Source organism: Penicillium paradoxum (genome assembly GCF_028828445.1).
Source record: "Penicillium paradoxum strain IBT 22861 chromosome Unknown utg000002l_segment0_segment0, whole genome shotgun sequence".
Lineage (NCBI taxonomy): Eukaryota > Fungi > Ascomycota > Eurotiomycetes > Eurotiales > Aspergillaceae > Penicillium > Penicillium paradoxum.
This window is the reverse complement of record NW_026643180.1, coordinates 2,750,099-2,763,128: the sequence shown is the minus strand read 5'-3', so window position 1 is coordinate 2,763,128 and position 13,030 is coordinate 2,750,099. Positions and strand designations below refer to the sequence as shown.

Here is a 13,030-nt window from a genome sequence, read left to right as displayed (position 1 = left end):
GCGGCTTCTTCTGACTTCCCCCCCTCTGGTTTGTGAGGTGTTTAGAGCGTCTGCCATTCGCTGATCTCTCTTTTTCCACTGTATATAGCCTTTCTGCAAATCTGACATTTTTCCATTCATATTTGAAGCCTGTCAATTAATTCGAGTCCTTCGCCGTTTTCTTTGAAGAAATCTACCTTTGTATGAAGCGACAAGTAAACCGTGAAGAATGAACAATATCTTTATGCGACTATTTTTTGGTTGCTGGTCCTTGTTAGACCTACATGACACGACCGGCTTTGATAGCTGAACTACATAACCATTCTCATATCCCTTGCTTTTCGGACTAATTCCATTCACCCAATTCATCTAATCGAAGCCATCTAGTTCAATCGATCTAATCAATACAAATTGCCAATTTCCCAGACCCACGGATTTTATTTATCGCAAGCATGGCAAATGAGTCGAACCAGACAACTGATGCCGCGAGCGAAGTCAATCCTAATGGCTTCATCACTGATCGCGCAATCGATGGCGAGCGACGTTCTATTCGCCGCTTCAACAACGGTCGAATATCGGCGCGCGGTACAAGTGTTGAACATAGCCTCCGAACAAGAGCCTGCACAATGGACAGCACAATGGACAGCACGAGGGACAGCACGAGGGACAGCACGAGAAACAACACGAGAAACAACACAAGGAGCAACACAAGGAGCAACACAAGGCCTCCGAGTCGTGTCAAATTTCCCATCTCCCTCCGCCAGAATCCGGTTGATCATTCGACTTCAGCTCTTGAGCACAAGCGAGATCCTACTGTGGCTGAGATATCTGCCGCCATGGCTAAGCTCTCTGCTGATCACCCCGCTTGCTCAAAGGTAAAGAAGTCCCGCGAGAAATTGGATTTCGATACCATCTCAAAGACTGAGACAACGGCATTGAAAAACGGCAGCTACTCGTGTGGAGCTAGTGTGACCAGCTCCAATCGTAGCACGAGAACAAACAATTCGGTTAATGCTAGGATAGCGGAGATTGAAGGCAAACTAAGGAGGCATAATACTTCCAAGCTCGAATCCGTGGAGGAGACAGGTTAGGCAGTATAGGAGAAAAAGGAATTGGGCAACTAGAGAATTGCCTAATATCCCTTTCGTGTGATCGGAATACTGTACGCTAACTTGTCGAATTGCTTACGACTATATGTAGTATGTCTCAGAGGCTCATCTCGCAGTCTAGCTTTGATATACGCACCAGCTATCCATCTCTTCCCAGCTTGTTCTGTACTCAATACCATAAAAATAACATTGATTCTAGTCGGGTTGGGTCCCGACTCTTCATTGTTATTGCAATCCGTGTCTCTTCTGTCTGCCGGTTTTTGACATTGTTAAAGAACTACCTAGGTACAAAATATCCCGACCTTCATTCTCGGACTTTGAAGCAATTCTTGAGCAACTCTAGGTGCATGATATCCTTTGTTTCGAATTGGTAGTATAATCAATAACTTGTATACCTACCTGCGAATTGGCGCAGCGAAATTCAACAAATCTTATGAACTGGATCTAACCCACTAGGACACAGACGTAGAAATTTAGCAAGGCAGAGCAAGACGACAACACATCACTAATAAATTCTAGAGTGCTATATGCGAGAATGCGAGGTCCTCCACATGATCATCGAGCAAACGACCAGACACAGGGGAAACGGAGAGAATCCTATTATACATGAGTAAATGAAACAAGAAGGTGGATATCTACATATCAAAACATAAAGAGAACAGAGACCCAAGCAACATCATGAGACCTGTTGTTGCTTCGCTGCTTCCTCTTCGGCCTTTATTTCCCGCCATAGTGCAGCAAAGTCCCCTTTGAATGACTCTTTGGCTGGTTCCAGTCGAACATCCCAGACATCCTCGCTGCTGGGGCCTGTTTTGTACTTGATCGACTTCTTCCGGTTGTGATCTCGGATCGCCTTTTTGCGCAGATCTTCGGGCCAAGTGCGTGTCTTCATGCACAGCCATAGATTATCCCAATGATCGCTGCATGATCGAAGTTCTCCATATCGATAAACATTCACAAATTGCCCCCCGAAAGACTGGCAGAAGAAGGCGTAGTCGAAGGCATTGCGGCAGGACATGGTATCTTGGTAAAGAGATTCGGGAGAGATGGGTGATGAAGGTGTTTCGGATTCCGGCAATACATTGCCATCGGGGGTGAGCCCTGTTCTTTTTGAAAGAGACGCATTTTCAGCTCTGAGATCGGCCAGGATTTGGTTGAATTCCAAGTCGGCTTGTTCATCGGGGGTCAAGGTCTTCGGTGGTGCATTCTGCTGTGCCGGCTCCGCAGGAATTGTGGACGGAACATCTCCAGGGATGTCCTTAGTACTTGAGCCCCACAGCCAGCCCATTGTGTTTTGTGCGAGGGGTTGATTGGTTAATTTGTTGGAACATGTTGACATCGCGAGGTTCTCTTTTTCGCGGCAATGAAGATGTCATGTGACTCGGATAACCGGTGATCACCATGGCACGACGTCATTAATCTGGCTCGATTGATTTAACCAAGTTGATCTCCCTTCCGCTTTTTGAGTTCTCTCTTTGTGAAGTGCCCCTGTAACCAGTATGAGACCGGCACCCTCATCAAAAGCCCCGTTGGCCGTTTGGTCTCCGACACGCTCTCATATCAGCGCCAATGCGTACCGCGGGTGGAGACCTCCACTTTGGGGACGCTCGGCAATACGATGCACATCTTCTATCAAGCTGGGACATATTCCAGTAGGGAGAAATGAAGGGATTATCTACATCAACAGTGAGCGTGGGGCTATTGCAAGCTATGCTCATCCACTAACTAGCTCTAGATATTTTCCCGCACCGCTTACAATGGCTGCTGCGGGGACCGCTCAGCCATATTCAACCTCTCGAGGGGATTTTGGCACGAGTCAACAAACCCGAAATAGCGGCCGCTGATCCAACTCGCATAGTTCACCGAGTCTTGCCCAAAGAATTGGATCTGGAGATCAAAGATGTCGTCACAAGGTATAAAGAGGGTGGTGCATTTGTGAAATATGCCCTCAAGTCAGACATGAGCGAGGAACGTATTCGTGATGCAATTAAGGACCAATTGAAAAACAATCCTATCAAGCCCTGGTTCAATCCGATCCTGAAAGTTGATGCGGACCTTGTTCGCGGAACACCGTGGATCGAAGACCTCTATCGAATTCCAAGCCAGACCTTAAAGGTGGAATTCCTGTCAACATCTCCAGATACCTCAGCGGCCGAATTGACTCAAGAGTCCCTGTACTCGCTGTTCAGACCTTACGGCAAAATTATGGATATTCAAACACAGCCCTCGGATTCGAAGATTGAACCACGATATGCAGTTCTGCGGTTCGAGCGCCCTCGGTACGCTGTCATGGCAAGAAACTGTATGCACGGATTTATTGTTTCAGAAGAAGCAGGAGGTGGCAAGTCCGGTACAAGGTTCAAGATCAATTATGAACGCAGGATTAAGTTGTTTATGATCAAAGATTGGATTCTGAACCATCCAAGACTGGTCATTCCCGCTATAGCAGCATTGATAGCTACGATCACAGTTATCGTTTTCGATCCAATACGCACGTTTTTCATCACATTAAAAATCAAATCGTCTTTCCAGAGTGAAGAGAATCCGGTGCTGCACTGGGTTCGCAAACAGGCCAGCAAAGCGAACATGTTCTCTTTTGGGAAGCGAAAGTCAGATCCGCGAGGTCTGGCGGCTATCTGGGAAGACCGACAAAGCGACATTGCGCAACTGCGAGCCTGGTTGACGGAGACTGCGGAAACTTTCATTGTTGTTTATGGACCTCGAGGCTCAGGAAAACGCGAGTTAGTTTTGGAGCAATCGCTAAAAGAGCACAAATATAAGGTCATAATTGACTGCAAGCAAATCCAAGATGCTCGGGGCGACACGGCCAAGATCTCGCGAGCAGCCGCTCAGGTTGGCTACAGACCGATATTCTCTTGGATGAACAGCATCAGCAGCTTTATCGATCTTGCTGCACAAGGCATTATTGGCACCAAAGCTGGATTTTCCGAGACGCTAGATGCACAGCTGAGCAAGATATGGCAGAATGCCGGTGTCGCCATGAAGCGAGTCGCTTTGGAAGGTAGGCGAAAGGAAGACAAAGATTTCAATATGTCTGAAGATGAATATTTGGAGGCACATCCCGAAAACAGACCTGTTGTGGTAATTGAAAATTTTGTCTACGATGTGGACGACAGTGTCGTACTTGACAAGCTTACTGAGTGGGCAGCCGGTCTTACCTCAGCAAACATTGCCCATGTTGTCTTCTTGACGACCGATTCCTCTTTTGCGAAACCGTTGAGTAAGGCCATGCCCAATCAAGTCTTCCGCACCATTGCCCTGGGTGATTGCTCGCTCGAGGTTGGTCGCCGTTTCGTATTGAGCCATCTGGATGTAGAGACAGGAGGTTCTGAAAATGAACAGAGCGCAAGGTACAAAGAAACGCTTCGTGGCTTGGATGGCTGTATCAAGGTGCTGGGTGGTCGGGTCACTGACTTGGAGTTCATGGCTCATCGGATCGAAGCTGGTGAAACTCCGGAAGGCAAGTTGTATCTTTGAATCTACCTCGAGAATAGTATTAACATGTGTATAGCTGCCGTGAATCGTATCGTTGAGCAGTCGGCGTCGGAAATTCTGAAGATATTCATTATCGGGACAGATTCAACGGCCCCTCAATGGACCCGTGAACAGGCATGGCATCTAATCAAGTCCATAGCCCACTCCAAGGAGGGCACCCTATTGTACAACAAAGTCCTCCTTGGAGATTTGTTCAAAGACAACGGGGAGGCAACTCTTCGGGCTCTGGAGCAAGCAGAGCTCATTTCTGTCGGGACTGACAAAGGATTCCCACGATACATCAAGCCAGGCAAACCTGTGTATCGTGCTGCTTTCCAACGTCTGGTTGAGAACAAGACCTTGCAAGGCCGCCTTGATCTGTTGGTCCTCTCACAACTTATCGGCAACGAAAATACAAGTATCACAAAATATGAGGAAGAGCTGCAGGTCCTCGGCTCGCTGCCCAAATATCCATGGGAGCTCACGTCACGGATTGAATGGCTTCTGCGCAAAATTCACGGATCGCAATCGAAGATCCTCAAGTATGAGGGCGAGAGTGCCACCCTTTCCAAGGCCTTGCAGAAAGAGAACTGAGGATTTAGCTACTGTATATCAATCTTATTCCAATTTCACTCCACTATTGAAATTGTTCCAGCCATCCCAGGGGCAACATAGATAATAGACGTGAACCAAGTCGTTACATCAACTGCCACCCCGACCCTCCATATTGATATTCGCATGAGAATTTCCCACCAGTTATCTCGACATCATAATATACATTGATTGGCAAAATGTTGAAAACCAACCATTTCCAATCGAGAAGACTTCTACTTCGACACCGATCCGTTGGACCCGACCAGACTCGGGCTTAGTAAGCAAGATGGATCCTGCTCAAGTGGATGGATCTCCTCGGTTCACCGTGTCCCTTCGCCCTCCTGGCTCAATGCATATTGGACCGGGAATACCTGGGGTTTTTTTCACATTGGGATCTTCTTTTCTGTCCTTCTATATACCCCAAGCCCCTGTACGGGTGCTGACGCTGTAATACCCGTGTCATCTTGCATGGCATTTGTTTGGGGCAATTCATACTGATTCGCACCCACCATGGAGAGGTACGACACCTCGTCAGGTCTTATACAGACTGCCCGTGGTCTGTTTTTCAATATAAGTTGGTCAAACTTTTTTGCCCTTGTGGTTTTTGTATGTATCATCACCCGGGTTATCTCAGGGTTTCAAAGTCGACCCCGTGAGCAAGACCCTACCAAATCACAAACAGTACGGCTGGCACCTTACTGGTTTCCCTGGATCGGACATGGCCCTGCATTCCTATGGAATCATGTCACTTTCTTCACAAGAACGCGGTTTGTCGTCTGTTACTCTACTATTCTACCCCGTGGCTAATAAGCCTATAGAGAATCTATGAATGAGCCTGTCTTTGGCATCTACCTCCGTGGTGTGAAATACAATGCTGTGGTTTCCCCATCTATGATGAAAACTGTTTTTTCTACCAAAGCTGTTCCCCCGAACAATCAGATGCTTGATCAGGCTCTACAGAACGTCTTTGGTGATCGCAGTCTCATCCACAATCTTGGGTTGGAGCGTAACCAAGGGATCAGCGACAACGCTGCTACCATTCTTAGCGACGAATCCTTCATTGCCGAAGCGTCATCTGCTATCATCCGCTTGGTGCGACGCGACATGCCAAATCTGGTAAGCTTTTGTCGCAGCCTTGTTGACCAAAACTCTTGGGAGCGCGGAATCAGTGGAGTGGAGGTGCCCGATGAAAACGACCAAACGGTTTGCGAGGCCAATTTGTTTGCCCTCACGAGCAACTTTATTGGCCACATCATGACTACCTTCCTGATGGGTGAAGCGTTTGTGGATAACTTTCCCAATCTTTCAGAGGATCTTGGAAGACTTGACCAGTGCTTCGTGACACTATTTGCCGGTATTGCTCGCTGGGCCCCGCATCCCGCGGCTTCAGCAGGGCATGCGGCGAGTGGTCGACTTCGTCATATCATGTCAGTCTTTCACCGAGCGTTCACTGCTTGGGATGATGGGATTGACCCGGGAATTGAATTTCGTGATCTCGACGATGTCTCTGAACTAGTCAAGGATCGGATGCGTACTTTCCGCAAATTAGGGCTATCTCACGGTGCCAGTGCTGCCGGGCACTTGTCTCTATATTACGAGTTGATTGAGTACACAACCAAGATCACTTTTTGGACAGTCACCCATCTCTTTGCCGATCCTACCCTTCTCGGTCAAGTTCGCAAGGAGATAGCCTCGTATGCGGTGGCTTCTAGACTAAGTCGCCAGGAGACTGGTTTCCCCTTCGATGAACCTGCTCGGCTTTCTCTTGATATCGATCGAGTTCTCACGTCTTGCCCGCTGTTCAAATCGTGTTATTATGAGACTGTGCGCCTGCATTCAGCAGGAATCTCAGTCAGGAAGCTGGCATCCAATGTGACACTTTCCGAGTCGGCAGAAGAAGCCGCCTACGGTCTGACGAATCCCCGTACATACAAGATTGCAAAGGGGGAAAATATTATCTTGCCCCATGGCGCCTATCACCATGATGCTCGATACTTCTCAAACCCGGAGCAGTATGATCCCCTACGATTCCTTGTGACCGATCCTGCAACGGGAGCACAACGAGCTGATCCAAGTATCCTTGCTCCGTTTGCGGACGGGCTGTATGGATCGACGAACAATGGCTTCGCCGAGAGAGCTATCTTAACATTCACTGCTGGCATTGTAGCCTTGTGGGAGATTGAGCCGACAAATGGTCAATTCCTTTCAGTTCCAGGGCACAAGACCAGCTGGGGGGCTTTCCGACCGACAAAGGAGTTGAGGGTGAAGATGAAGCAGAGGGTATAATTACATTGGAGCATTGCATATTTCTATAGAAAGCCTTGTTTTTTATCTCATACAGATGCGAATTTAGCAGAATAATACGATTGACATATATGTCCATTTGTGCTGGCCTCGGCTCGGATTAATATCCAGCCTACATCGATGACACCATCCACTAAGAGGAGGGGGATATATAAGTCGCGCGGAGGGGTTTGTACTTATTGTATGTCGAATTGCTCTCCGAATTGTAGAAAATGAACGAACAGCATCCCAACAGGGATTACGACCTCTCAACACCAATCACTTCCACATCTGGACTTCGTCAAGGTCTCACATCATATGGAGATGCTCATTTCTCACTCTTTCTCCGCAAAGTATTTATAAAGGCACTTGGATATTCAGAAGATGCTCTTTCACGTCCAATTGTGGGGATTATCAACACCTTCTCGGGGTTCAATCCCTGCCATGCCAATGTGCCCCAGCTCATTGAAGCCGCCAAGCGCGGTGTGCAACTCAATGGAGGGCTGGCAATAGAATTTCCTACCATTAGTGTTGCTGAGTCTTTCTCGCATCCGACTAGCATGTTCTTGCGGAATCTCATGAGCATGGACACCGAGGAGATGATTCGGGCCCAGCCATTAGATGCATGTATAATGATTGGGGGTGAGTTTCAACACTTCTGCGCTGACGCTGGGGTTTTTTAGTTGACAGATTCTAGGATGTGATAAAACTGTCCCGGCTCAGTTGATGGGTGGCATCTCTGCCAATAAGCCAATCCTGCCACTGATCACTGGCCCGATGCTGCCAGGGAGCCACCGTGGACAGCGTATTGGGGCCTGTACTGACTGTCGGAACAATTGGGCGGCCTTTCGAGCGGGAGAGATTGAAGTTGAGGAGATCTCAGCGATTAACGAAGAGCTTGCCCCGACAGTATGTACAGTGCTCTCTTCAACCACGGAATTATCTAAGTCGCTAATGGCAATCGCAGATAGGGACATGTGGCGTCATGGGAACTGCTAGTACAATGGCATGTATCGCTGCTGCGCTGGGAATGATGCCACTTCGGGGCGCATCTGCGCCGGCAATATCATCCGCGAGATTGCGAATTGCCGAGGAGACTGGCGCAAACGCAGTTGCAATTGCCAAGTCTCAGAGAAAGCCACAAGAGATACTGACTAAGGAGTCATTCTGGAATGCCATCACAGTGCTCCAGGCCATCGGCGGATCCACAAATGCCATTGTACACTTGCTAGCTATTGCAAATAGACACCCAGAATTGCAGGGCGTCATCACTTTGGATACCATCGAGGAGATTGGGCGCAAGACTCCCCTATTGATTGACTTGAAGCCGAGTGGGGATAACTATATGAATGATTTTCACAATGCAGGAGGCATGATGGCACTGCTGCAGGTGCTTCGACCCCTGCTCCATTTATCTGCAGTCACGATCACTGGGCAAACGCTGGGTGAGGTCCTTGATGCGTCTCATTCCAAGCGACTTTCTTTTGCACAACAAATTATTCGGCCAATGTCGGACCCCTTATTCCCCGCATCATCTCTGGCTGTCCTGCGCGGTAACATTGCCCCAGACGGCGCAGTCCTCAAAGCCTCAGCTTCGAAATATCGAGAACTACTTTCCCACACCGGACCGGCTGTAGTCTTTGAGAATTCAGCCGACCTTGCTCGGCGGATCGATGATCCAGCCCTTGTCGTGACGAAGGATAGTGTGTTGGTCTTGAAAAACATCGGCCCAATTGGTAATCCAGGTATGCCAGAAGCTGGTCTCATACCGATTCCAAAGAAACTAGCAAAGGAAGGAGTCAAGGACATGTTGCGGCTTTCTGATGGTCGAATGTCAGGGACCGCAGGCGGAACCATTATACTTCATATTTCGCCTGAAGCCGCATTGCCGGAGTCCCTATTTGGCGTGGTGGAGACAGGTGACCTGATCACATGCAATATTGAGGCTCGTAAATTGCATTTGGAAGTGTCGGAGCCAGTACTGCAGGCCCGAGTCGATAAACGCAAGCAGATCCTTGCAGGAGAGACGCAGGCAAGAAAGCAGAGGCGAGGATACCGAGGATTATATGAACGGTCGGTCAACCAGGCGCAAGACGGAGCAGACTTTGATTTCTTGACAGCTAGAGGTGCCAGCGCGTAGCTTTCACCTCAGAGGACGTTATGGAGCACTCTGTATTAAGTAGTCTATCGTAACTTTGAAGGGGGGAGGCCCTTACCCTGAGCCCTGAGCCCTATTTTATCACCCAATCGGGTTAAATCGATCAAGGCGCGTACCGCGGACGCGTCTGACCTTGTAGATCCCTGGCTGTTGGCGATCCACCAGATTAAGACTGAACGATGACCGAGGCCTTCCAATTGCGACTTGATTGAATATTGAACTTTCTACAACAATCCTAGTCGCAATGAGTTTTGACCCTCTTCGCCCACGGGGGCGGCCAGCCCGTAAGTCATGCTGATGACCTCGGGAGATCATAAGACTTACATATTGCCAACGCGGCTTCTACATAGACACACCCGGCACCACAATTCTAGCATACACGCCTGATGGACGACGGATCATAACTGGTGGCTCCAACTCGGCAATTCGGATTTACACGGTTGGCGAGGATGGAGAGCCCAAGACCATTGACGAAGGTGTTGACGCGCATTTCGGCATTGGTGCTACGGTATGTCGAAGCAGAGAATTCAATGCTTGCCCTGGGAACTAATAAAGTTTTTAGAATCGGACTTTCATCATGGGTGCTGAGGACGGAACGGTCTGGAAGTACGATATTATGTCGGGCAAGATGCAGAACTTGCTTGTACGATGCGCTTTGCCGGTCAGGGATATCGCAGTGACAAGGGACGGAGAATGGGTTGCGGTAGCCAGCGAGTATGTTTTGCATGAATCATGCTGGACGCAGCGTTGAATGCTAATACAAGTGGATAAGTGAGCTCACAGTCAAGATTGTCAAAGTCGACGACATGACACAAGTCAAGTATCTCCGGGAACAATCCAAGGGCACAAAGCACGTCACGTTCGATCCTAGTGGTCGATACGCAACGGTCTCCGGAACAGACGGAATCTTGTACGTCTACTCCATGCACGAAGAAGAGCCGGAGCTAGTTCGCAAACTCGATGGAGTGATCCGGCGACTGGAGCCAGATGCCGAGGCGACATCAAGAGCAGTATGGCACCCTGATGGAACTGCATTTGCTTCTGCGGAAGTGACCAGAGATATCTCTATCTACTCAGTCTCGGAATGGAAAAAAGAAAAAACATTTGCTGGCGGTCATACCGGCGATATCACAGCCTTGAGCTGGGCGCCGAACGGATCCCTCTTAGCATCTGCAGGAGCAGATGGGTATATTGTGCTCTGGGAAGCAAACACACAAAAGGTTTTGCAGCGTTACGAGTTTGGAAATGTCATGAACCTTTCCTGGCACCCGACCAAGAATTCGCTTTCATTCACCACTTCGGACGGAGAGCTTTTTATTTACGATAACTTCGTGCCAAAGGATCACGAGTCCCTGTTGCAAAAACAACTACAGGCCGCTCCTATATTGCCGGGGCCATTAGGCGAAATCTCTAACAATGTTGGGCGAACCACACTGGCGGATCGGTCTAAGCAGGCCATCCAACGAGCGGCGAGAAGAGGAACGCCAGACTCGCTGGATGATATCCTAGGTGGAGATGAAGATATGATAGATTTTGTGGAGGATGATGATGGGGCTGGTTATGCCGATGAGGAGCTCAATCTCTATGGCAAACGGCCTAACGGACACCTCGATGATATTGCCGGTTCCAATAATAAGCGCATTTACTCTGGCGCTGAAAAGCCCAAGGCCCACCCGCCTCTTCAGCCCGGTAGCACTCCTTGGGCCGGCAGCCGAAGATATCTTTGTATGTTCTCGTCTCTACTTGGTTTAAGTGGAATCACTAACATGCCTAGGCCTGAACTTGACTGGAGCTGTGTGGACAGTCGACCAGGAGACGCATCACACTGTTACGGTGGAGTTCTATGATCGGGAAGCTCATCGGGATTTCCATTTCACAGATCCATACATGTACGACAAAGCTTGTCTGAGTGAGTTTCTTGCTGATTTTATATGTGTGCCCGGACTTCTCGCTGATCAAGCATAGATGACAACGGTGCCCTTTTCGCCAATAACCCTTCAGATGGTAGTCTCACCACTATCTTCTACCGTCCACATGAAACATGGACTGCGCGAGCAGACTGGCGGACCCAATTGCCCGAGGGAGAACAAGTCCGAGGTGAGTCTTCACATAACTACATCGAATCTTATCATTCTACTAATGTCTGTTGTCAGCTCTGGCACTCAGTGATTCATACATTGTCGCTGTGACCTCAAACAATTATGTTCGGGTATACACACTCTTTGGGACTCCATTCAAAGTGTATAGACAGAAGAGCCAAGCCGTGACTTGCGCGGCCTGGCGCGATTACATCATGAGTATAGGGAATGGGCCTGTCGGGCCTGATGGTATCTATACGACATTAAAATATACGGTGGAGAACGTCAAACGCGATGAGGTCTGCCAGAACGAAGATACTGTTGCTCTACCGGAAGGGGCGTCGCTCCAGAGTGTTTTCTTCTCTAATAATGGAGTATGTGCCACCCAACCTCACAGTTCAACAATGGAGCTAATTATGTTCTTAGGATCCTTGCATTTACGACTCGACTGGTGTCCTACTGGTCTTACAACACTGGCGTACACCTGGCCAGGCCAAATGGGTTCCTCTCCTGGACACGAAGCAGATGGAACGTCTTGCGGGAGGGCGAAAGGAAGAGACATATTGGCCGGTGGCTGTTGCGGAAAACAAGTTCCACTGCATCATTCTCAAGGGTGGCGACAAGCATCCTTATTTCCCGCGGCCACTGCTCAGTGAATTCGACTTCCAGGTACCGGTAGCCAGTGCTCCTCCCAATGGTTCCAGTGAATCCGAAGACACGGCAGCAGAGAGTGCCCGCTTTGAGGAATCATTCGTACGTGGAAATGTACTTTTGTCGCTTTTCCGTGATCTTCTATCTGCAACCAATGCGACGGCCAGTCAGCGCTCTGATCTGGCGCGGAGAGAGCTCGATTTGGATAAGAACTTGCTGCAGATGCTGGCCATCGAATGCAGAGAGGGCGAGGAACGTGGAATGAAAGCGCTAGAGCTAGTAGCCTTGATGACAGATCGCAATGGTAAGATGCTTGAGGCGGCTGCTAAGATTGCACAACGATACGGACGCGGTGTTCTAGAGGACAAGATTCGCGAGCTGGCAGACCGACGTGTCATGGGAATGGATGATGATGAATTGGCTTAAGTATATTAGCATTTGGGTCTTTTTAGGGTGAAATCGTATTTCTTATTAGTCTACATAATTCTTTGTGATACGGTGAAGATCCGTACAGAGTGCATACTTAGCTGTTAGCTATGAGTATACTTCGTGGGCAAGTTGATACCACAGCCATGTGATTGGCTCCTGCAACGTCATTTTTCCCCCGAACTCCAATTTCCAACTTGCGGTAGAGCAACCTATCTACATCCTACATGGCTTGACGTTCTGTCATCGGCTCACGG

General features: G+C 48.8%; 6 protein-coding genes across 6 annotated transcripts; 5 read left to right on the top strand and 1 right to left on the bottom strand.

Annotated features, from left to right (window-relative positions):
• Positions 1-431: 431 nt before the first annotated feature.
• Positions 432-1,070, top strand: N7457_001016 (uncharacterized protein; the record flags this gene model as incomplete). The annotated part of the gene is made up of 1 exon (XM_057172062.1): positions 432-1,070. The coding sequence occupies one exon, from the start codon at positions 432-434 to the stop codon at positions 1,068-1,070; it is 639 nt and encodes a 212-aa protein (XP_057035965.1).
• Positions 1,071-1,764: 694 nt separating this feature from the next.
• Positions 1,765-2,376, bottom strand: N7457_001015 (EMI1 family protein; the record flags this gene model as incomplete). Its single annotated transcript, XM_057172061.1, has 1 exon — positions 1,765-2,376. The coding sequence occupies one exon, from the start codon at positions 2,374-2,376 to the stop codon at positions 1,765-1,767; it is 612 nt and encodes a 203-aa protein (XP_057035964.1).
• A 211-nt stretch (positions 2,377-2,587) lies between these two features.
• yme2 (uncharacterized protein) lies at positions 2,588-5,177 on the top strand (the record flags this gene model as incomplete). Its single annotated transcript, XM_057172060.1, has 3 exons — positions 2,588-2,774; positions 2,824-4,569; positions 4,621-5,177. The coding sequence occupies 3 exons, from the start codon at positions 2,588-2,590 to the stop codon at positions 5,175-5,177; spliced, it is 2,490 nt and encodes an 829-aa protein (XP_057035963.1).
• Positions 5,178-6,002: 825 nt separating this feature from the next.
• N7457_001013 (Cytochrome P450) lies at positions 6,003-7,463 on the top strand (the record flags this gene model as incomplete). Its single annotated transcript, XM_057172059.1, has 1 exon — positions 6,003-7,463. One exon carries the CDS (start codon positions 6,003-6,005, stop codon positions 7,461-7,463), a length of 1,461 nt encoding a protein of 486 aa, XP_057035962.1.
• A 230-nt stretch (positions 7,464-7,693) lies between these two features.
• ilv3C (putative dihydroxy-acid dehydratase) lies at positions 7,694-9,600 on the top strand (the record flags this gene model as incomplete). The annotated part of the gene is made up of 2 exons (XM_057172058.1): positions 7,694-8,102; positions 8,432-9,600. The coding sequence occupies 2 exons, from the start codon at positions 7,694-7,696 to the stop codon at positions 9,598-9,600; spliced, it is 1,578 nt and encodes a 525-aa protein (XP_057035961.1).
• A 262-nt stretch (positions 9,601-9,862) lies between these two features.
• On the top strand, positions 9,863-12,773 carry N7457_001011 (Dihydroxy-acid/6-phosphogluconate dehydratase; the record flags this gene model as incomplete). The annotated part of the gene is made up of 8 exons (XM_057172057.1): positions 9,863-9,902; positions 9,969-10,126; positions 10,181-10,332; positions 10,391-11,343; positions 11,393-11,527; positions 11,584-11,715; positions 11,772-12,070; positions 12,123-12,773. 8 exons carry the CDS (start codon positions 9,863-9,865, stop codon positions 12,771-12,773), a joined length of 2,520 nt encoding a protein of 839 aa, XP_057035960.1.
• Positions 12,774-13,030: the final 257 nt, after the last annotated feature.